Raw genomic sequence first — 26,022 nt, 5'->3', positions numbered from 1 at the left:
TATCAGTGGATGCACAAAGAAAGGAGGATTCATTTGTAGTCTAACAGGACTGCACCTGTTAAAAGAGTAGGAAGAAAAGAACTACATTGCAGATAATGTTCAGATTATAACAGATAGTTTGCCTCCCTTTATTTATTAGATGTTTTCTTGGAAGGTGATATGCAAAAAGATCTTGGAAAATTTAGTAGTAATTTGAATGCACCATTTAAGAGATGTTTTTGAAAGCAGAGCTCTTTTGGTAATGCAATAACCACACACACTTATTTTTAAATTCTGTAAACTTACAGATTAGATTTGCTTAATTAGAAACATATACAGTGAAAAAATTATATACCTGGAGAACAGGTCAATAAATCAGACAAGTGGGAAAACAGTGATACTATAAGGGAAATATACACAGTCAGTCAGCTTCCCCATGGAAGCTTTACCCTTTTTCTTAAGTCCTCTATTAATACTGCAAATCTCTCATGAGCAAATGTCTGGTCTCCTATTTCTTTTCTTTTTTTTTTTTTTTAACATCTTTATTGGAGTATAATTGCTTTACAATGGTGTGTTAGTTTCTGCTTTATAACAAAGTGAATCAGTTATACATATACATATGTTCCCATATCTCTTCCCTCTTGCGTCCCCCTCCCTCCCACCCTCCCTATCCCACCCCTCTAGGTGGTCACAAAGCACTGAGCTGATCTCCCTGTGCTATGCTGCTGCTTCCCACTAGCTATCTATTTTACATTTGGTAGTGTATATATGTCCATGCCACTCTCTCACTTCGTCCCAGCTTATCCTTCCCCCTCCCCATATCCTCAAGTCCATTCTCTAGTAGGTCTGTGTCTTTATTCCTGTCTTGCCACTAGGTTCTTCTGGTCTCCTATTTCTGAAAGAAATGGGGAAGCTCGATGAGTTTACCACTGAAGTTACAGTCTCTTCCCTCTGTACCTATTTTGTTTGCATCTCTGAGGAAAAGGTATCTGCTTCCACCTGGACTCTCTATCTTTTAAATCTTGTCTATCTTTCCTATAGCTCTAACTACTTTGTTTCTACGGGGTTCTTTCTGTTTACAAAATGCTAAAACTTCCATGTTCCAAAGTCTTTCCCTAACTTGGTTCACTCCTAGAACTTTCCATTTGCCTTCTCTTTGGCGCTGAACTTGAAGTGGTCCTGTGAGGTGGCTCTTTCCACTTCCTCTCTTCCTGTCCATCCTTACCCTCCTGCAAAATCCAGGGGTCTCTCTTCAGTCTTCTCTTGCACTGGGCACAAGTTCCTTCCTGAAATGCTCTCCCCACTTGATGTCCAAAACTCTGCCCTTGCCTGGTTCTCCTTCAGCCTCAAGAACAGCTCATTCCAGGACCTGTTCAACAGCTCCTATTCTTCTGTCTGCCCCTAAATGTTGGCATTCCTCAAGGTCACTTCTTGTCCTCTTTTTGAGCATTATGTGATCTAATTCACTCCAATGACTTCCTCTACAACATTGACATAGATTCCTAAATCCACAGGTGAAATCTCTACCTTCCTCACAGACTCAAGACCCCCTTTTCCCTAACAGTCTGTGGGACATCTGTTTCTAGATATTTCCTGGGTATTTCAAACTCAACATGCCTGATACTGAATGGATAAGCTGCTCCACATAGGGACCCATCCAAGCAGTCCCCATATCAACTGATGACATTACAGTTGTATAATAGAATTGTCAGCAAAGACTCTTGAATTCTTCCCTCTTTTATTCTTCCCTCCTTCTACATTTAATGAATGACCAAAGTTTATTGATACTATCTTCTAAATACCTCTTCTATCAGTCTTATTCACATTTTCATCCAGCAGACATTTATTCAGCATCTACCATGTGCCCACTGCCTCACTTCGGGCCCTCATTTATTCTCCCTGGATTATCATAAAACTTCTTTATAGGTTTTGTTACTTCTACTCTACTCTCTAAGTCTTTCCCCCTCTTTTCCCTGCTCTATGTTCTCAATAATCCCTTTCATATAATTATATTTTGATCTTACATTAACTATAATTTTTTCAAACTTTCACACATTTTATCTTGGTAATTTATTACCAGGATAGAGATATTCTTGCATCTTAGAAAAATATCTTAATTCAATTTGGGGCCCAGTATACAGAAAACCATAGGTGGGCAATACATTTGTTGAAATAAGGAATGTTCAATTCATTGCAGTGCTTTCTAACCTCACAAGTAAAAATACTAGAAAAATTCACTGTTAATAGCTGAATCATAACTAGTAAAATGAATATAGATAGAACAGATAAATACATTTCATCTGTTGATTATGTAAAATACTTGTATTATTGTTTCCAAAGATTGTATATATATATATATACGTATATATATGTGTATATATATATATACACATATACATACGTATATATATATATATATATATATATATATATATATATATATATATATATATGCAAGCAATCAATATTTAATGTCTTTTGAGGTTGAAACAATTCTCTTAAGAATGACATCTCCTTGAAGTGTACTAGGACAGAGGCATAACAACAAACACATTCCTTTTTGCCAGGTCCACTATTTTGAGGTTTGATAAAATGAACAAATCTATGGATTTCATTATCTCCTTTACTAAGAATCCTATACAAACTTACATATAAATATTAAGCATGTACCTTTGCCAGAAAATCTAAAGTATATGTGAAAACACAAATATCACAAAAGTATAGCCAGTCCTCTTTGCAACTTAACTGATGTCCTGGTCTCTGGCAATGTTTCTCATGGGTTTTATGTTTGGAAACTCATCAGAGGTTTGTAGCCCAACAACCCACCTGACCAATGTTGTAAGCAGTCAGTAACAAATTACATCGTACTATATTCATCTGAGTTATCAACAATTACACAATCGATATATTTATGCAATAATGTTCTACAAGAAATTCCAAGTACTATGTCTTGTGGTATTATTTAATTTTCCCCATCCTTTGGATAACAGATGTCCATCACTGAAGGTGTCATTATGCAGGCTTTGTACCTTAGTGATGATACCACTCATGACCAACCCAAATCCCCAAGGCACATAAACTTTAGCAGGTGGCCTGAGACTGAGCCAGTATACTGGAAGTCCTTTAATCATCCATTTAGGCCTCCTCCAACTAGATGCCTCATTTAGACTTGATGTAATTCTAAGTGTCCCCAAGGGTTACCCACATAGTATAGTATTGTCTGACTTATCTCACAACACCTGCTATTCAGCTCACTTGCTTTGATAGTCACAGGACTTCTTGTTGGAAAATGTTTGATCTCAATGCCCCACTTGAGGGTGAATTGCTGGACCACTTTGGAAATGGAAAGAATTCTCTATATGGCTTATGCCATTTTGCAGATGTGGAAAACAAAGCAAAGGACTTGCATGACAATCCCAGAAACATCAAGAAGTCAAGGACCGACATGGAAATTAAAGCTAGTTTTTGAAATTCTCAGAGCACTAAAATATTATACATTGGGCCAATTTGATGCTGGTGGGCCCTTCCCATCCAATGCCATGTTACCATGCCTCTAGCTAAATTCCAGAAACCCTGTCTCTGCAAGCATGGTTTATCACCATGAAGCTTGCTAATTCCTAATTAACTATGTTGATGTCTAATTTTCATACCTTGGCCTTCAGACTAATCTTGGAAGCAGGGGAAATTATCTATAAATGAAAGTGACTCTACTGAATCAGAATCTGTATGCCCTTATGTTAAAAAAACAAGAAAGCTTATTTATTTTAAGTAACTTAGGACCCATGAAAGTCAGGTAACTAATTTCGTAAGTTCAAAACAGGTCCTGTGCTGTAATTTTCTGCCAGTCTCAATCCTGACCTAGGGTATCCCTGCCCTTTCCATATGAAAGCCTAAGTCAATCAGATTCTCACCATTGGGCTATACCCTGCAGTGATTTTGTGGCCCAGTGAAATGACAGTCATTACCCTCCTTGTCTGAGTACCACATGACAACTGCCCCATTGTCCCTTGTGCCACTTTGTTGGAGAGCAGAAGCTGCCAGTCTCACACTCGGATAAAACAGTGGCATCTCCAAATATCTCCATGTTGGAAACTGGCAGCCTACACTCTGTATCCGTGAGCTGGCACTGACATTAGTGAACTTGTCACTTCTAAGCAAGCACAAAAGAGGGCTTGTTCGCTAGAGCTTGAATCTAATGAACAGTTTTCTCCTATTTTGTATAGTTTTCCAGCCATTTGACTTGTACAATAGAGAAATCATATTTCAACTTCTTCAGGTTGAAAAATTGCCCCTTTTCTGATTTGTCACCAAGAGATGAAAAACAGTTATTTCTGAGGCAGCTTTATTATGGAAAATAGAATAAGTAACTCATGTCACTCAAATCAAATCCCTCAGGGTGTAGGTCCAGTAGCGATTCACAAGCCAGGAATAAGATTAAAAACTAATTTTCTAGGTGGAATGAAGAGCAGGTTCTTTTTCTTCTAAACTAATGGCCCTTCACAGAGGAAACATTCACAAGGTACAAGGGAAACATTTGAGTTCTGCTCCTCCCACCTTCTTCCTCTCTAGATGCAGACTTTAGGGTTTAGCTTTGGTGCTCCAGGCAGGGTGACGCTCACACCGTCAATGGAAAGGTCAGCCTGAGAGGTACTGAGGAAACTGAGTCTCTCATCTAAAAAAATATATCTTTATCTAATAGAGAAAATATTTTAAAAATTACTGTCAGCCAACAAGTTTATTGCCTCAGGCTGCTTCCAGGGAGATAGGGAGATGGGCTTTTACTCTTTATGGACCTAACTGGGTACTGCCTGCCCTAATGAGACTATGCAGACATTCAGGGGCTGGACTGCTCAGGTATAAGAAAACTACTGACCCTTTAAAAATATATTGCTAAAAGGCAATCATACTTTTACATTTCGAATCTAGCATTTGTACTTAAATTCAACATGCTGCTTCATTGCAAAGTTGTCAAAGCCAGCTTTACGTTTAAGACCGACAGGTTGCAGGAGAAAGTCTGTTGACCACAGAAAGTCTCCTTTAAAAAGTGAGATTAATTCAAGAGGTCTGGGCCTCCAAAGGGGTTTGCCTGGGGTGTCTCATCATGCTAGATCCCTTACGGATACTGCAACATGGGGACTTTTGGCTGTGCCCATGAGGAAATTGAACAAGAAAGAGATATGACATTGTATTGCAGCCTGTGAGCCTCCCAACTATAATACAAAACAAATGGCTATGAGTTTCTTTCCCATCCTACCTGTGCCCCAAGGTATATAAACCTCATCAAGTCATTAGAAGAAGCTATTATGCAAGTAACATAGTCTATGGAGAACAGAGAAAAAAAAAAACCCATTATCCTCTCACACTAAACAGGAGTTTTTAACCTGGGGTCTGTGGACTTCCAAGGGGTCCATGAGATCACAGGATCCATGAACTTGGATGATAAAAAAAATATAAATATTTTCATTTATCTCTGAAATTCATCATATCCCTTCAATTATAAATGAAGGCAACAAACTACAGCAGTCTTGGTAGTACATTTAACTTTGTCACCCATAGAAGTCAGATATTTTCATCAGATATTACAGTTGTTATAGAAAGGTTAAAATACTGTTTATGTTTGTCAACACTTCAAAATTATGGCAGATATTAGACCTGTTAGATCTTACTTAATGCATTATTGCTATATTACCATATCATAACAAAGATTGACAACTGGTTGGAATTCTTTGTAAAACTATAAATTTCATTTTACAGATGTAAAAACACCATTCAGAGAATAGGCTTCACTAGTCAGCCACAGGAATACATGGCACAAAAAGATGTTAAGAATCTCTGTGTTTATACCCATCACTTCATTCTGCCTTCATTTCTGTCCCTAGCCATCATTTCAACCACTTCCTTACCAACATCCTAAATTCCTTTTCTTGTCCCCAAGTGTCCTTTCATTGCTTCAGGTGTTTAAACAGGGCAGTCTTTCACATCTCAAGTTGTATGGAGTAGTGGTCCTTCTGATGAGAATCCTCTTCCCCTCCACCCCTAAACCAGAGCCTTTGTTTGCCTGGCTAACATCTTTTTTCCCACTAGGTAGAGAGAGCTTAAATCCCCTGCTTAAGCCTTCCCTTCATTCCCAGACTAGGTCAGCGTCCCCTTCTTTTCATCAACCTTGTCATCATTTGTTCAGTATTACCCTTCCAGACAATATGCTCTCATGAGGGCAAAGCCCAAGTCTGCCTGGTTCACTATCATATACCCAGTGCCTAGCATGAGGGGGCTATTAAGCCCCTATCCAGAGGGGGCTCAATAAATATGTACAAATACATGTACCAACAAACCATTTTGTAACTTTTGATTTAATATATTTTGTAACTTTTTGATTTAATGTATTATACTCTTGTTTCATGTTGTTACTTTTATTTACTTTAAAGCTGCATAATATTCTATTGGGTATAAGTACTTTAGTTAAATAATTTCCCTAGTATTGATCATCTTGTTTTCAGTTTTCCCTAATACAAATAATGTTGTGATGAGTGTCTTCATGTATATCATTTTATTTTTCTTGCTTTGTATTTAGGATTATTTCCTTGATGTAAATTACAGGAAGAGGAATTAATTGGTCTAATGGAATGAACATTTTTATGGTTCTTGGTTTATTCTATGATGTTGTTTTCCAAAAGGGTTCTCATTTAAAATGCCATAAATAATATAAACAGAACATCTGCTAATGATTTTTCAAAGTACTTAAAAAATTTTTTACTGGATATTAAACATTGAGTCTATGGGTTAGTCCAAAAACTGGGTAAAATTTTTTTTGAAAAGAGTAAAATAAATAACTTTTCTTTAACTCAAAATGTAGTACACTAATTAATTTCCACATTGAGTAAAAATATTTTATTTGTTAACAGAGAGCTAAGAACAAAGATACTGTGCTTGGGAAGACAAATTATTTTAACTTAGATATGGTCATTTTGCTAGTTAAATGGGCAAAAATCATCATAAGACTCTGACCGAAGTTCAAATTTTTGAAAGCAAGGAATAAAATAATCTCTATTGTGACAAGAATTCTGTCATTTCACATTTCAAAGAAAAAGAACATAATTTCTAGAGGAGAAGTAATTAATACCATACAAGAAACAAAATAAAATTTGCACACTAAGAATTTTTTTTGCAAGATGTTAGAAGTAAAATGTATGGGCTGACAAATATCTCCTTATTTACTGACAAGCCAGCAGGGACTTGTCAAGCAGGGGCATGTTTCTCATTCTGATTACATCGTCCCTCCTACTCCTTTGATCTCCGTAGCCAACCCGGGCTCCAGGCAGGGCTGCTTCTTCACGGTAGTACCCAGTTTTCTTCCTCAACAAATAAAGATGTGTTGGGTTGTCCCTTGTTTTAATACTGTAGCTACACACAGAACAGAGTGTTGACCTAGGAGGTGGGGCATCCATCTTACTGAATATGAAGAAAGAGAGCTAACCACTGTCTTCTTGTCCTATCCATATTTTAGGGAGGGCACCAGAGCTTCCCCTGTTAAATTGCTCTTAATGATATTAATGTAATATATGCTGACTATGTGACTGCTGTGTGCAGGATGGAGTACCAGGAGCTGCAGGGGACATAATGGATGAGATACATTAGCCAGTGGAAGAATGAGTAGAAAGACATTTCCTCCATTACACAAAAATGTGAGGAAGACCAAGAAGGTCGTTCCACATCTTTAAATGCCCCACTGGGAGAGTCAGGATCATCAAGTCCTAATGTCCTGGAATGAAAACACAAATGCAAATAATTACCATGAGCTAATAAAACAAGCACATAAAGGGATGTAAGTGTAGGGATGTAACTGTTGCATGGCATGAAATGATCAAAGATTCAAAAGGAAAGAGTCTGGAAATTTCTTTGAATAAATGGTTGCTTTTTATGGCTACTATTTATTGAGTGTCTATTATGTGATAGGCAGTGAGCCAGGAACATTTATTAGTTCATCATTCCTGACAACAACCCTGGGAGGTAGATATCAACTCTCCCATTTTATAGATGGGGAAATAGAAGGTCAGCGAACGTTACTTGGTCAAGGTTATATGGTCAGTGAGAGGTGGAGTGAATCAAGCTCATGCTCTTTCTACTATGCTATACATGCAAAGTAGGTAAGTGCTCTCAAAAATCCTACCTTAGTTAATATATCTTTATCCAAAGCCACTCAAAACTTGATTTTTAAAAAAATAAAACAGTTGTAAAATAGGATGGGGAAAGAAATAACACACCTTTCTGAGATGTCAGACTTCTGGAAGTGTCACCTAGTGAAAAAGAATCTCAAACAGTTTTCAAAAACATGTGCAGTAAAGCCCATGAACCTTCATCTAAAGGCAGCATATCATGGTAGTGAATTCGAGGGACTGCCTGGGTGAGACCTTGAAACTGCTTTTCATCTGAATGACTCTGAGCCATTATTTCCCCTCTCTAGGTCTCACTTTCTAGTATCCATCAAAGGATTGTTATAATTAAATAAGATAGTCTATATAAAATGTTTAGCACAGTGGTATCAAGCACATAATGATATACATTAATTATTAGTAGTACTGCTGTTAAAGTTACTTTTTGCATATAAGTCTAATAAGCTTGGATCTGGTTTTCTTGAATATACTATATTAGGTACAGCATAATGAAAGATGATGATAGCTGACTACCACAAGCGGCAGTTGTCACCTCTCACTGAAATCAGCAAGAAGGGGTAGCTGAAATAAGACCCCACAGGAGGACCAAAAACAAACAGGCAAACTGTAAGAATATCAATAATAGTTGCTTTAATTATGCTTTACACTTTGCAAAGCTCTTTCACAATCATTTCATTTGATTTATGCAACACTGCTGTTTTGTAGGGAGGGCATTCCCACTTTACAAATGGGAAAAGAGAGGCTCAGAGAATTTAATGCCTTCTCTAGAATCATAGCTAGTCAAAAGAGCAAAGAGTACCACTGTTTATAGATCTGCTGTCCAATATGGTAGCCATGTGTGGTTACTTAAATTAAATAAAATTAAATATTCAGTTCCTCAGGAGCATAAACCACAATTCAAGTGCCGAATAGCTACGTGTGGCCCATGGCACTCATGTTGGACAACCAAGATTATAGACCATTTTCTTCACCACAGAATGTTTTATTGGGTTATGCTGGTCTATAGAAATGAGAGCACCAAACCGTTACTGCATAATGATAGGCCCGGTGTCCATGACAGTGAACCTGATTCTCAGAGAAAGATGTCAGGGAAGAGGAAAATACTTTAGAAATGTTTCTATGAAAAACACTTTAAGCTTTATATTATAGAGTTAAATTTGTGTGGTGTTAGGCTATAAGCATCATCAGAATTGGGCCCAGAATCCCCAAAAGTGCCGAGTGCCAATGCTCTGCAAAGAATCTACAAATATCTACTGAGTAGTTCTATTTCTTCATCTACTCATTTCAGAAAAATTACGTCAATGTAAGAGAATTCTTCCTGAAGCAAATAAGTTGAACGTCATAAAAATGTAAGCAATAACCTTTGTTAAAATCTCAAGGGCAGTTATGGTTGTGCATTTATAAAATTATTCAGTGTACATACGAAGTCCTTTTATATTCCAATATCTATTTGATGCAGAAAGGCTGTAAATAAATGTAATCAAAAGAGATGAATATCAGTGAAATATGTTTGAAGATGAGAAAAATTTTCAACAGCGATATAAGCCTTAAAAGGAGATATCCAAGGTTTTGCTTTTTAGAATGGTTTATAACATATCCCTCGTAAATCATAAGTTAATAGATTTACTGAGGAGTAAATCACAAGTCAGTCTCAACTTATGGTTCACTTACTTCGAGCAACACTGGGAAGTAGCTTTCAGAAGTGAAGAACCTGACAATGAATGCTCAGTATTACTTCAAAGCACTATAAAATGCTCAAAAGTTTCAGAAGTTACCTTCCAGAGGATGACAAATACTTAACTACCTAAGAATCTTCAGCCTTGCCTGGCAGGATGGTGCTGTCAAATTCAAGGTGCATGGACAAAGATGGAGGCAGTTTCATTTTTTAAATTGACTTTGAAAGTCTTAATGATATATGTACATTTCATGGAAATATGAGCCTTAGTATAATGGTCTGTTCTCTTTAGACAGATGGAGCTCAATTTATGTTCTACATGATTGTATCCCAGAATTTCAGACTTAAGATGTTTGTCATAATATAGTTAATCTATTATTTTTATGAGAGATACTAAGTCTTGGCCTCCTGTATTTGGATAGATGTATGCCAAATTTATGGTGACGCTGGTCTATAAATGACAGATGTTGCCAAAGCAGAAAACTATCATTTTCTTCTACTCAACAGCACAAGGTCCTGTTGCTAGAGACATAAATGGGGGAAAGAGGCATTTACAAAGACCTTGCTGGCTAATCAATGGAGTCCTGCAGCAGTCGGTGGAAATGAGAAGTTGTCATTTGGGAAACTTGGCCCCATTTGTAACAACACATAAAAACTGTGAAACACACAGGGAAACCCATAAAAATGACGAGGCGAGGGTCTCCATTTGTATCTTTGGCAGAAAGCCTCTTTGACAAAATTGAAAAATGTACATTCATAACATAACAGGATGACCATAAAAAGTTGAACTGCAGCCTTTCCAGGCAAATCATACTGATGTACTAGTTGATACTGCTCTAGGTTCACACCTGAGGAACGGCCGCCACGCAAAAGCACATTATGCTGAAAACTAAAATGAGTTTTGAGGTATCCTCACTTCTTTTCTTCCTTCTTAAGTCTTTTCTGATACTGTCATCTCTGGCTCCATGGTATAGTCATGGGTGTGGGATAAACAAAACAATGTCCCTGTCCCCAGTGGAAATCTTTTAGATGGGATGGTTCAAAATGCTACCGAAAATGTGGACAGCATTCAGGTTAATCCACTGGACACTTTAGGAGGCAGTTCAAGGCTCTGCTATATTGGTGATGCCTTTGCCCACTGCTGACCTCCATCTCAGTGAGTGTGTTTGGCTCTAGTCACATAAAGTCTACAGCTGTCAAGCTGGAGCTTTGAGAACTCGTGTCATTTACCTGATATGAGTGTTTTCATTCAAACTTGGCCTTGAAAATATCTGTAACTTCTAAAGCTTTGTTCTCTTACAGTTAAATGATGCAGACAACACACTGCACAGAAACTAAGGATTATCAATAAAACAAAGCCTCAATGACCCTGTCACTGCCATAGCTCCTACTGAAAAATATCAACAGTCAGAAAACAATTTAAAAGTAATATGTAGTCCTACTCATTAATTCTTTAAAAAGTGGGTTAGTGGTTTCTGACTTTTCCCATTGGGATACTGTACTTGAATTTACTCTTCTGAGTCAGAGAAGCTTAGAAGTAAGGGGAACAGTGGAATATTCATGGAACAAGAAGCCCTGAGTTCCTGCTCTGACTATACTGGGATATGAGTGTGCAAGCCATTTAAAGCCTCACACAAGCCATGTAATCTTTCTAAGACCCAGGCTCTTCACTGTTACCACATTTTTGGGAGCAGCTTGAAGGTGGCGACTATATATTATTTTTCTTTTGGAATCTCTTGAGGGCAAGAACATGTCTTTCTGTTCATTGTTGCACGCTTGAAATGGAAAATGTTACAGATGTACTATACTACTAAGTATAGATAATACATATTTGTTAAATGAATAAATGGACATACAGTTTGTTGTGTGCATATGTGAAAGAGGGATACTAATATCAGCCTTACCGGTCACAGGGTTGTTGAGGGGGTCATACGAAAACATTTATGTGACTGGATTTTATCAACTGAACAAATTCAAGGTGTTCCTATTGTTATATTTTAAGCAGAACATGCTGGTTCCATCATCTTTGCTCTTAATTGCATTTATAAATATATCTATAGCATTTTGAATCATTCCATCTGCTTTCGTCTTTTTAGACAGCAACTGATTAAAAGCTGTTTAGCTCTAAATGGCTATGCCAATGGCTATCCATAGGATACTTCGAGCTACAAATGTATTTTCCCCATCTTGATATCTAATTAATTTTAAAAAATCTTGTGCTAAAGACTAGACATATGGATGATTAGTTCGACTATCACAATATTTTACCGTTAGGTTGATTATCAAAACATTTTATTATTTTCAAGAAATAAGGTCTTCCAAAGGCTCTGTTTTTTTGTTTGTTTGTTTGTTTTGAGCTTCTTATGAGTGGTTAAGTGCTGTCACAAAGAGCATTCAACTTGATGTATGGGGCATATTATCACAGGGAAGTGTTGTGTCATATGGCATTATGACACTTGAACTCTAGGGAGAAATTTAGGTACAGTGTCTGGCCAACATGTTCTAGCCATCTTCCTGAAGCTGCCTAATGCTTGCTGTGTCTTGATCCCAATTCTCCCAAAGCACCTTTTTCCTCCTTCCTACCAAGTTTTGAACTCCCACTGATGCATCATTAAAAGCTGGGATAGATCCTAGGAGACCAGAAAGCTATTTCTTTGGATTTTACGTTTAATTCTACTCCAACTTCTAAAAAGTGAATAGGACAGCTATCCTGCCTGAAATAAAACATATTTATTTTTTTTTCAATCATGTGGTCAGAGCTTCTTATAATAAATGAAATTCCTGTTACTGTAGTTAAAACTCATTTTGTTTACTGACTTGAGAGAAAAAAAAAAAGAAAGCTTTCCATGATACCCTAAACTTTTTATATCTGATAGCTCCATTATAGCAAATTTCTTTGTATTGCACAGATCCAGTTACAACATGATCTAAATTATGTCTCCAAATGCATCATAAGAAAATGGTTGTCCCAGTTGCTAAAATAGGAGGTAAAAAGGCTTTTCTATCAATAGCTCTTGGAAGATTGTTAGGCCACTTCTTAGAATAAATAATCTGTGCTCTCAAGGAGCAAAGTGAGGTCGTCTGTGGCTCACACGCTCCTTGTCAGATACTCTGAAATCACACTCTTCCTTGACTGATGTTCAGTGAATCCCAGGATGCTGCACTCCCAGAAGCTCCCTCCCTTAACATCTGGCTATTTCCTGTTCCTCAGGATTTGCCCTCATTGAACAATACTCTTGCTAAGTTACTGATGCTAAAGTATGAGAATGGAAATTGAATTAGTCAATCCTATGGATGTTGTGAATGCCTGGATTTTGAAATCTGGTAGCTGAGACATCAAGTTACTAACATATTTACTTTTCACTCAACTATCTCAGAATCACATAGATACTGCTTAAGCCCACTTGATAGGAACACTTCATTCAGAAGAAAAAGACCAGTGCTAGGGAATTTCAGTCTCTTAAGAACTGTCAATCAACCATGACTTTTCACTGTGACTATTACTCTAATTTTTGGCTGACTCCTTACAGGCAGTGTTGTCTGAAATAAAACACTTCAGTTAATTAAGTACCACAGTTCTTCCCCTTCCCTCCCCTCTACATCCCACCTAGACTGTTTATGAAGGACTGGTCTTCGTGTCTCCTAACTTCTAAAATGGGGTTTTAAAGGAAATCAAAACAAGTTACCAAAAAATTTTATGACTCTGACAAAGCTGTGGGAGCTTTTTAAGGATTTAGAAATAGGTGGTTAACAACTGGTTATGTATTACATTGTTTAGACCAGATTTCCCATCTGGGCAAAACTTCTAATTTTCTAACTTGAAAATTCTATAAAACACGTGTGAAAAAAAAAAAAGAAGAAAGAAAAAAACACATGAATTCTTGCTTAAAAGCTGACGTTCAGTTGAAAGTGACCAAAAAACATATATCTATTTAGCAAATACGACCCACTTTGTTTTTAAATAGTGCCATCTTTCAACAGCTTTGGTATTGCTTTTATAGATATAATAGGATGAACTAAATATTTCATTAGCATTAATACTTAAAATATGGAGAAACAAAAAAGTAATTTGAATGACCTAACCAATGTATTGCCAAATAATTTATACAGATTTGAGTAAGGAAACATGGAAAAATGAGGTAACGCCAAATACAGGTAGTTTGCATTACTTCTAGTCCAAGTCTGGACAGGGACATGGTGACTGAGGTCAATACTGTTAGACCATAGGTACTTTGCAGGGTGGATAGGGAAGTGGCAGAGGAAGCAGAGGATGCTGGATTAAGGACCATCACATAGCTACTGGGAAAGGGACTCTGTGGTTGAGATTTGTTTTCCTCTCTCCCCACTCTCATCTCCTAGGGTTCTTCTAGATCTCAGTTCTCTTTCCTTGTTTATACCACTACTGTACTTGACCCTGGTGTGTTTCTATTGCCCGCTAGCCAAACAGAGTTATTTGTAAAGTCTCTTTCACTTGAGCATTCACTAGCATTTGAGAGTCAGAATAAAAGTCTTGAGTCATTGAACTTTATGTTAACATGCTCATTGGGCATCTTGTAGATTTAAGGTATGTTGTGATTTTGACCCAGCCCCTTTATTTGGATTTTCTATTTCTATACTGCTCTTTTCTTGGGTCTACTCGCTAATTGTTGACTTTTTTCTCTTCCTTTCCTCTTCTTCTACACCTTTCCTTCTCCCTTTAATTATCTTCTGTTCTTTCATTGATTCTTCTCTCATTAATCCTTTTCTATTTCCATTTTTAACACTTTTTTCCCCTCTTTAATTTTAATTTCATCTACTATGTCTAGAGCAAACCCAATCTGCAAATAATAGTAATATATATTATAATATAACTTAAGAGGAGCATTGAGCACATGCAATACCAATGCAGGAATGCTTACAGTACCTTCCCACTGTGCTATTAGCTCGAGACACAAAATAAGCTGCAAGAATGGAGTGACACTAACCTCCACTGTTTTATCATTTTGCTTATAAGTACTTCTGTCGGTAAAGAGCATAATTCAGGTAATAAAACCTGACAGAGTATTATTTCATAGAGGCAACAATATCCTGCAGAAAATGAAACTAGGCAGGAAGTCAGGAGATGATGGCTCCTGTTCTTCCAAACACTGGGTAACCTTGAGCAAATAACGGCCGCAATGTGGACCTCGCCTTGGTTTGCTATTTTATAAACTGGAGATAATATTTGACCTTAATATCTGATAGATCTGGGTTAAAGATTAATTTGCTAATATACGTAAAAAGGCTTTGTTCTTTAGAAGGGGAAAAGTGCAATGTAATAAGTCAGTATTTATTATCTGTTCACCAGATAACATGATTTAGTGATTCTATCGCACGAAGAACAAAAGCCTTTATCACCAAATTTGGGTCAGCTCACTCATTCCAGGCTGCAGAGCCTTGGGAACCAGCATCTATGGGACCTCATCAATAGTGGTCGCTTCTTACATAGTCTCTCTTTGTCTAACAAGGCTTTTCTGAATCTTCCTCTTACGAATGGATTTGTGCTTCTCCGAAGGCCCTGGGCAACCACAGGAGAGCGTTCTTAAGTCTCTTCCTCTAATTCTACAATGACTTGGAAAGCAGAAGAGAATAAGAAGAGAAGTGTGTGTCTGTGTGTTTCCAACAACAGAGAGGTCCCTAAAGAGAGAATCAAACATAAGAAAAAGGGATCTATTCTCTTAGTTTCCCTTACTAGGCACTGTTCCTCAGTTAGTCACTACAACAGGGTGACTTACCCATCTTGGGTCCTGATGGGCAGATGTGAATGTGTGAAAGCCTATTAAACACCCAATTTCATGACATACCTGCTGGAAAAATAAATTTTTTCTCTTCTCCCTGAATCATTCAGTTTGAACCTACTCAGAAAACCTGCTGATTCACTGGAACTATGAAATACTCTGCTTAAGAGGCACTTCCACTAGTAGCCCATTTCCAATTTATAAAGTTCTTACTCTGAGGAGAACTCTATGAAGATCTTAAAGAATCAAAATCTCTTATTATTGAACACATTTCCAGATTCACTTAATAATGCCGCTCTCTCAGAAAACTTTACCTTTTTGCCCTTCTACTCCCTGTGACGGGGGTAAGAAAATATGAAAATGTCTGTTAATAAACAAATTTAAGGATTCCTTCACTGAAAAAGTCCACAGCAAAAACCAAATGTAAAATGAATAGAGAGGAATAATAAACTCAGTCTTTTAGATCCATTTCTTGATTTTGTCTAAACACAATGTGACCAAGAAGCCTCCACTTATTTTCATGCATATATACTTATATATATATTTACACACACACATATATACTTAAATGTATATATTTAACAACATGGAACGGTAACATATCAAATGCTTAGATTCCGTGCAAACACATAACCCTTCCTGTGAAGGGAACATATTAACATTATAAAAACAAATCATGGAGAGTAACATGCAACAGTGGAGGGGAGAAGGATGGGGTGAGGCCAGAGGACCAGGAGGAACACAAAGAATGTAAAGAACAAAAAGTGTCATTGACCTGATTTGTCAGAGTTGTTGCCTGTGATTGGAGTGATGGAGCAGCTGGGATTAGCCTTTGCGCTGTCCTTGGAAGAAACCATTTTGGGTTTATTTTTCGTTGCCTCTAGTGCTTTGACCTTCTTGGCATGTTTACTTCCTTTGTAGTGGGCCTCGGCCTGGCTCTACAAAGGAGAACAAATCAGGCTCATTTTTTTGCTACTTACAAACAGCACAATGGATGATCATGCAGGAAAAAATACATTCAATCATAGGCACCACAGACGTTTACAGCTCAGCACTCCACTATGTTTTTGGCATTTAATGAATAGTAGACCGGTATCTAAGAGTTTTTTGCATATTGAAACCTTCTATACAACACAGAGGATCTGTGTCTTTCAAAACCAGACATTATACGAGTGGACAACAGGGTCAGGACAAAATTGGGGCGAAGGTGAACTTTGTCATTAGTGCCCTCCCACCACTGCCCATCAGGGTTACTTGTCAAACGTTTGGCTGGCAGCAAGCCGCTTTGAGTGTCCTACCCGGGCATGTCCTTCCACAGCCACTCCGTTTAGTTTCCCTTCAGCTACAAATCTGTCTTCCCTGCACCTACGTTCCTCTTGGCTCTGCTCTGAGAGCAAGTGATGTGACAAAGCAACCTGCTAGTGAGTGGAAATGGCACTACATTTTGGAGTCATCTACAAGCGCTTCATGTGTCATTTTGATGATTCCAGTTCTAAGAATAGACAATATTAGCCACAAAGGAGGTAGGGACAATGCTTGTTTCTGATCTCAGATGTGATTCTGAAGTCAAAGCAGTTAGTATTACATTCACTTATACAAAAAGCATAGGTGAAACTGTGACTTCAGTACTAGATCAAAAGAAAGAAAAGCGATCAAGGCAAGTGAATATTAAAAATTTTCAAAAGACAAAAACAAATTACAGCCAAACAAGAAAACATTTAGTCAATAAGCTGACATTTGGAAAATTCCCCTCTGCCTAAAGAATAAGGATTTTATCTTTTTGGCATCTAGTACAATGAACATATTAACGAAAGAATCTAAGTATACTTGCTTCAATTTCATTTTTAATAGACCCTGAAAATATAAACAAACCAAAACATATATTATATGTAAAAAACAAACTAAAACATATATTATATGGTATATTAGCGTAGTTATAAAGGTGAAGAGGATGATAAACCTGTCATATAAAATGAATTTCTGTTAGAGGATTTCTAAAATAATAATAACTTTTCTTTTTACATTTTTTCCGTATATACACCTGTATGTGTTTGAAGACGATTATACTGATGTTTTCATCCATTTTCCTCAACAAGCAGAATACAGGTGGTATGTATGTGCGTGTGCATGTGTGCGTGCAGGTAGGTAGGTAGGTAGGAGTGGCAATGGACAAAAGGAGCCAGGTTTTAATTCTACATTTCAATTAAAGACATGTGATTTTCCTAGTACATAACCCCAGTCACCCAAGGTCAACAGACTTGTATTGACTGTACACAGTCCCTAACTTCCTGAATATCTTCTTGTAAATATTGTTTTAGACCACCATCGACTTATCATGGCTCTTGGTTCGTTTGCTAAAGGACTTCTCATGCTGTTCTCTGTCAAGTTGAAACACAAACCCAATCCCAAGAGAGGAGAAAAGTATAACATTATTTTGAGTCTTATCACCCTCTGAGAATGGTTAAATCCAGCAAATATAGTTGGGTAGATATAAATTAAGAAAATATACAAATAAAAATTTAAAAATTGATAACATGAAGAAATAATAATAATGGCTGATATTACTGAGCCTCTGACAAGAACAGCCCGAAATGTAGTACATGTTTCTCTCATGTAAGCTTCACAGTGCCCTGTGAGGCAGGTACAGATAGAAAACTGGGCACGAGAAGCTAAACAACTCATCCAAGGCCACGCACGTAGGTGGAGAAGCCATTATGGGGATCTGACATGCTTATGTGTGTACTCCTATTTAACTACATACCCACACATTAGACATGTACATACTCACACTAAGTAAACAATATAATTTTATTAGAAGTAAAACATTACACAAAAATTACACACAAAGAAAGCACACTGCTTTTCATGACTCAGTGAAGGATTATATTTTAACAGAAGTTTCTATGAGTAGGGAATACCTTCTTAATTCATAGGAAATATACCAGTAGAGTACATTAGGCCTGATCCTTCTGTTGAGAAGCTAAGAAAGGCCCACTTCTTAGGTATGTAACAATTTCTACAAGATATCAGGAGACCTAATAATTCATCTTTCCAAGTATACTAAACAGTGAGATGTTACTTTAGTGCGCTGTGGCTAAATAAACATATAGTTCGCTAAATAAAACCTCCTAGCACAAGATAAGCAGAGTGTCATTTCCTCATTACTATTTACTGGCATCACTGCAGAAAGTTAACAGTATCAATTAGCACTTGGGATAAAGAGCCAGTTGAGTGACACCTCACTGGATGCCAAGTTGGAAAGAGCTCTCCAGAGCCATGATTCACTTTCCTTTTGAGTTCTGGGGCATGGAGAAAAGCAAAACAAGGCTTCTTAGCCTCTACTGACTACTGTTTGGGAAAGATTTGGAATTAAGACAGTGGCAGACACCACTCATTCACACTTGACATCTTTCCAATTACCCTGTGGTATTCTTGGTAGTAGCACTATGCTGTCCTCAGTACTGTATCTGAGGTGTCAACAGCTTCTAAATCCTGGGCAAATCTTCAAGTGAAACGGAGACACTGTTAAATAGTAACACGGTTAACCTGCCTTCATTATTTGGGAATCTCCTTAATTGAGGAATGAAAGAAAAAAGGACAAGAGCCAGTAAACCCATGAATGATGCAACACAATCAAGCCCAATCAACGATGGTTCTCGTATCACTTCTGAGAGACTTGGTTAACCAAACAGACTTATAATATTTTACACCTCAGTGACTAGTCAGCAGACACCTATTTGTCTAGCACTAATGGCCTGCTTTCTGATTCCCTCCCAAAAGTGTTGCTATACACCCCAAACTTGCAGTGATCAAAGAAACCCCTTGCCAAGAATTGCCAGAATTAGAGAGCTGCCCAAACCACCATACTGACCCCCACATGGGAATTCATTGGTATCTAAGTTTTTCTTTCAGAGGTCACTCCAGTAGCTACCTGACCACCCACTGGTAGAGGAATAGCTTTGACAGGAAATGACATCTTGGAATTTTCTCTTCCATTCATCTCCATCTTTGTTACTAAAGCCCCTCACTTTCCAAAATCCTCTACATCTTTCAGGACCCTACTGGTCCAAATAAAAAAGATAAATAATGAGATAATGTATTGCTTTACAAATAAAAATGCAATAATGAGCAATTCTATAATTCACTGAGCTCCCATTTCTGTTTTTTACCTTATTTCTATTTTGGACTTCAGAGAGGTGGATAGGATCTTGAAACAAGATGTTAAACTGTGTTTACTTTGTATAGAAAGAACAGTCCAAACCCAAACTGGCAAGTGGCTGAGATAGAGTAATGTCACTGGAGAAAGTTCTCAGTATTTATTTACCAATGGACCCAATGTTTTTGTATCTTAAAAAGTAATTGGAACTGTTCCCTTAATTACAGAAAGTGTATCATTAAAACTATTGGCATCTGTTTTTTTGAGACGTTAGATTTCAATGTGTTAAGCAGTGTTAGATGGGAAAGAGCAGAGGTCAGTTACTTTTCAAAAAAAAAGTATATAAAAGTATATACTCTATATACTAAAATTTTTAAATTCTATTCATGAATACTGTATATTATAGAGACTGTATTTTGAAAAAGATTTTTCCCCCATCAACCTAATGGAAGTAGGTTTATGTGAATTTTTTTTCAATGTAGATAATGGATAATAAAACGAGTCTTATTTAATGTCATAATTTCTTTAACATCATCACAATTTAGTTAAGAATTCAGCAAAAAAGTATCTTGAGATGCTTACCCTAAGAAAATAAGACTGCTTACTTCTCTATTGCATTTACATTACAGCTTTTGAAAGGTATATTTACTTTGTCTTCTGGGCTGGGGGTCAATATCTGAGTCAATTTAATGATAAGTTGTGTGCAAACTCCTAGTAGGTGCACTAGAGTTTAACTGAGGCAAGATGAATTAAATGAACCCTGGCAAAATATGCCCTCTCTTCCAAACTGTAAGGGGAGCAAATCATGAACTTCACCCAGAATGTACTGATAAACCATATTCTCTAAGTTATTACCCTCAAATGGGAACATTAGTGTTCTGTACACTAACATAATCTTGAATATGTAATAATGGGAACATTTATAAGTTATGAAAATATCTAATTTTCTCAAAGAATTATGCATATGGGACCTAACATGTTAGAACTTCTAAATCTTAAGAATTTTTATGAAACACATGGATATCATCTTTTATTTTTATAATACATTATAAAACATTAAGGCTTTGTTAATAATTACTTAATATTCTTGAGTCACTTATTTTATGATTTTCCCAAAAGTATTCAAAATTATCCACCTCTCTCAAATTAATTTCAAATTTTATATTAAACTGGGACATTTTAGTTAATAATTCTCCACTACCTTGAAATATAAAGAAGAGTTTATAGTGATTTCACAGTTACATCTCAAGTTCCTAAAGTGTTTGAGAGTGCTGCTATCTTTCAGTGGGGAAATGGATTGCCATGGTATGCTTACTAAGAGCGATTTTTTGTTACTCAGTGATAAGTAATGCAATATAATTCAAGTCTCTGCATTAACGCTGTGACTCTACAGCTAACTAATTCAAGTCTTCTGATGGTCTTTTAAATTAGGCTCCCAGGCTTCTACACATTAATTTTTAATCAGTCTAGAAGGTATTACATTTACTTCCATTTCCATATTAAAGAAATTTACATAAATGATACAAAATAAATCTAAAATTAGAATTTGCATTGTGTCTCCTTATATTTGATATATAATATCCTTACTGCAGACAAAAGTGGCAAAGTAACTTTGAAAGAGTTGAAGAATGGCTTTAGTAATGTTTTATATATGTTTAATATATTATTTATTTGGCATTACTCATTTGAAAATCTCTTTTACAAAATAGATTTTTGTAAAACTCCTACCTCAAAGCACTAAACCAATTTTTAAAACCCAGCAGATATTTTATAATTCAAAATTAAGTGAAATATGTAAACGTGAAGATTAATACCATACCCTTTCAAACATACAAATATAAGTAAGAGAAAATAATAAAACTGTACCTCTTCAGTAGTCACTTAGCTAACCTGAGTCATGTTAAGGCTATCTTTACATTAAAGTACCAGATTAAACTAGAAGTTTCCATTGCAGATTAGTCTGGTCAACCTTCCTCACATATAAAAAATTGGTCTGCTGGGGGAAAAACTAAAATAAAAATGCCCATAATTTTGATTCGCCCATAAATACCAAAATATTTCAATATAATCAGTGAATGCTAAGTGGTCTTTCAGTTTCTGATTCCAAGTAATATTGTTCTAAAAGTTCTATTCACCAACTAGAGTCACAACAAAGGTTGTTCATATATGAAAAATCAATGTGAACTCTGTCTTACGAGTCTTCTGAAGTGCCTATTATACGGTATAGACTCAGTAAAAAGTTTTTGAATTATATATATAGGATAGAGTAAGTAAAATCTTCTAAAAATAGGAATTTAATGCTGGGAGTCCATTCATTCTTCCATTCAACAAATATTTATTGAATACCTATTATGATCCAGGCATCATTCCAAGTGTTGTGGGATGCAGGTCTTACATTCTAGTATGGGGACACAGACAATAAAATACAAATTTATATATATTTTACGGTAGTAAGTGTTAAGCGATACGTTTATGAATGTTAGGTGGTGCTATAAAAAAATAAGGAAAAGTAAGGAGGATAGACAATGATGGGGTGGGTGTCATTTTAGGTATTAAGGAAAGTTTCTGTTGAGGAGGCATTTGCACTGAGACCTGAATTAAGTGAGGGAGTTAACCAGGTAAATACCTGGGAGAAGAGCCTTTAAGGTCCAGGGAACTGCAAATGGCTATTCTAAGGATTTTGACTTTTATTCTGAGAAGATGGGAAATCCCAGCAGTGTTCTGAACAGAGAAGTAACCTTGTCTGACTTTTGTTTATAAAGTGATCGTTCTGGTTACTGTGTGGAGAACAAGCTATGTGTGTATGGTGGGGCGGTTGTGGACGAGGCAAAGTGGAAAAGGAGGCTATTACAATCATCCAGGCAAGAGCTGAAGAGAGTTCAAAATAAAATCCCACTGAAGGATAAGAAAGGCTTTAAAAGATGATTTTCTATTCTATTATAACCAGTAGTTATAATATTTGGAATATCTGCAATTTTTGAACTTGAATCAACAATGATTTCTACAGAATTTCATTTCTGTCCAATTAGCTATTACTTTTGTTTCTTTTAAATTTAAATTGTATTTATTTTTTATCCAGGTAATATAATCACACAGTTGAAAAGTATAAACCAAAACAGCGTACATAGTGAAAAGTCTACCTCTCAGACTTCGCAACTAGTTCTCGTCACTTTTTGTGTATCCTGCCAGAGATAATTTACATGCCTATCAAGCAAACATATATGTATGTGTGTATTTTCCCCTTCTTCCATTTTTAGACAAATGCCTACATACCACATATGTTGTTTTGTATTTTGCTTTTTCTATTCAGCAATAGATCTTAGATATTTTTTAAAGTGAGTAATTAGGAAGTTTTCTAATTTTAAAATGGGTGTGTATATTTATTCCATTACATGAATGAACCGTAATTTATTTCAACCGTATGTTATTGATGGATATATAGGTTGTTTTTCAAAGTTGTGCTGCCACCCTTGATGTAAAAATAGACATTAGATGCTTCAAATGATTATTTTTCTTCTTTTTTACAACTAAAAATGATTTTTAAAGTGCTTTAATTGAATTAAAGCAGACATTTAAAAATATCCTAATTAGCTTCCATACCCTAATTTGTCATTATGGATATATTATAGTTATACATTTTCCTAAACATATTTCTGGGAATCAGGCAACAAAATGTGCACACACCCTTGCCTTGGGCTGAATAAAATTGTATGAAAATTTGAGAAAAGAAAGGGCCTTGAGATGGGCCTTCCATAATGGAAAGGATTTCAAAGACAAGAGATATACACTCTCAATAAGGAGAGGACTATAAGAAAGAAGTATTTGGCAAAACCAATTTTTGTTTAGGGAAATGTGAATAATCCAGTTTGAGTGAAATGTGGGTGTGTGTGGAGTAGGAATGGAAGAAAAGATTAGAAAGACAACTGCCTTATTATTTAGGCCTTAAATACTAGATAGTGGGAAGACAGTTAACAATAGCATACTTAATTAGGTAGGTAATGAGAAGCCATTGAGGGCTTTTGTTCTAGCACACTCTGATCCAGCTAAGACCTACAAAAAGGAAAAAAAAAAGACAGTAGAGTAACTAGAAGGTTCTTACCACAGCAAGTCAAAGAGTAATGGGGTTCTTAAACACACAGATTTCAAATTTCAGGGGGCTCTATAAACCAAAAGCCAGAGCTTTCATAGAAAAGGAGCTATTCCTCCTATTAAGCAAGTCTCTATCTAGATATTCTGTTCCTTTTTGCCTTTCCCAGTGTCTATTACCCTTTCTCTTTTTTAACATTTATACTCAACTCCCCCTTCCCAAATCAAATCCTTATCACTGGTGTTTAAACAAACCCTGATCTCCCCAACCCAAAAGAGACCATCCCTCAAGCTACATTCAACCCTAGCTTTTCACCCTTTCAGCTTCCTTTCACAGACTAATCTGGTCAATTAATTGTATGCACATCTCCAATTTCTCTTCTCTAATCTGGTCCACCTCAATCCACTGAAACAGACATCACGAAGACACCAATGCCTTAAGTCCTAAAACCAAGAACATCTTTTATTCCTCATCTTACTTGACCAATCAGGGGTACGTGACCCTGCTGATCTCTCGCTTCTTCCGGAAGGCACTTTTCCGCAGGCTCTTTCCGAGGTTGATGTTCCCCCACCTACATTTCTGAACCACGTGCAGCCTCATCTTCCCCTGCCCGGTCACTGAATTGTTGACGTTTTCCAAGGCGCAGTTTTAAGCCTTCTTGTCTTCTCACTCCAAACTTTCCTGTCTACTCTCTGTTCAGTTTCACCCACACAACTTTCCCAGCCACCTCTATACTGATAATCTCCTGGTTTCTACCTCTCTAGTCCAGATCTCTCCCCTGAGCTCCAGACTCATAACATCCACTTGGATATCTCAAAGCACCTTAAACATAAGTTCAAAACCAAACTCCTTGTATCATTTGTCTCTGCTTTGCTGCCAAAATTACCTAGTCTTCCTTCTAGCATTCCCTTTCTGCTAATAGCACCACTCTACCTCTATTGTAAGAGCCAAATCTAGGGATCATTCTCATTGTCACACTCTACCTCCACCCTCACATTCAATCACTAAGTCCTACAGATTTTACCTCCTAGATATTTCTCTAATCAAGACAATTCTTTATATCTCAACCACAACCATCTTGGTCCAAACTGCCATCATCTTTCACCTGGACTGCTGCAACAGGCTCTTTAGCAATCACCCAAAGGCCCCTCCTGCTCATTTACAATCCGTTCTCCACGTGGCGGCCAAAGTGATATTTAAAAAATGCAAACCTCATTCCTCTGCTTAAAATCCTTGACATCTTTTCACTGCTCTTGGTTTAAAATCTAAAATCATCATATTCAAGACCTATATGTCCTACTCCCTACCTACCCCTAGTTTCATTTGGTAGCAGGCTCTTTGTTTTTTCTTGGAGGAACTGAAAGAAAGTGTGGCTGGAGAATAAGTACAGTGCTAGCCTTTTGCACATGCCTAAAATATAATACTATCTCTTTTCTCTTTTCCTAGTTAATTCCTATTCATCCTTCAGAACACAGCTCAAACATTACATCCTTAAGAAGCCTTCCATGATCCCCCAGACTAGGCCACATCCTAACTTTTTAGATTCTTTTCTTTATAGCACTTCTCACAATTTAAAAATTATTAAATTTTATAATAACTTGATTAATGTTTGTCTTCCCCCACTAGACAATAATATTCGTTAAGGCTTGTACCTGTAAGATTTTTGCTCTTCACTGTACCTCTTGCACTTAGTACACTGCCTGAAACATCTTGACATTTGATAAATACTGATTACATGGATGAATAAATTAATGGAGAAAGAGTTTTTATTACTTGACAATAGAATTAAAGTAAGGGTAGAGGAAGAAAAAATAATTGTAGTTCCCTCTAGAAGTTTCAGGCCCAAATAACAGGGAAAATGGTAAAATGATTAACCAAAATGCAGTTGTCGTGGGGTGAGGAAATTTTGCAGAGGAAAATGAGATTTTAGTTTGGTTATCTATTTAGGCTGCTCATGAGATACACAGTGGAGAGGTTCAACAAACAATTGAAAACACAAGTGATGGCCGAGAAAAGAGGCTGAGGCTGGAGACATCTATTTTGGAACCACATTATGAGATGATAGATGAAACCGTGGGGATGGATGAGATTCTTGATGAATTAAGAATAGAGAGGAGAAAACCCATTTTGAGGAAAGAATCTTGAGAAACAGCTATATTCAATAGGTAAGATGAGGAAGAGAAATCAGCAGAGGATAC

General features: G+C 36.7%; 1 protein-coding gene across 5 annotated transcripts in view; it reads right to left on the bottom strand.

Annotated features, from left to right (window-relative positions):
- The window catches only part of ZNF385B (zinc finger protein 385B), a 317,444-nt gene that overhangs the window by 15,299 nt on the left and 276,123 nt on the right, over positions 1-26,022 (bottom strand). For all 5 annotated transcript variants that reach the window (XM_068543878.1, XM_068543879.1, XM_068543880.1 and 2 more), the window contains one exon: positions 16,357-16,519. In XM_068543878.1, the coding sequence (XP_068399979.1) occupies positions 16,357-16,519 (163 nt within the window). The remainder of the gene's footprint in view (positions 1-16,356; positions 16,520-26,022) is intronic.

This window comes from Eschrichtius robustus, chromosome 5 (genome assembly GCF_028021215.1).
Source record: "Eschrichtius robustus isolate mEscRob2 chromosome 5, mEscRob2.pri, whole genome shotgun sequence".
Taxonomy (NCBI): domain Eukaryota; kingdom Metazoa; phylum Chordata; class Mammalia; order Artiodactyla; family Eschrichtiidae; genus Eschrichtius; species Eschrichtius robustus.
This window is presented reverse-complemented; position numbering and strand designations above follow the sequence as displayed.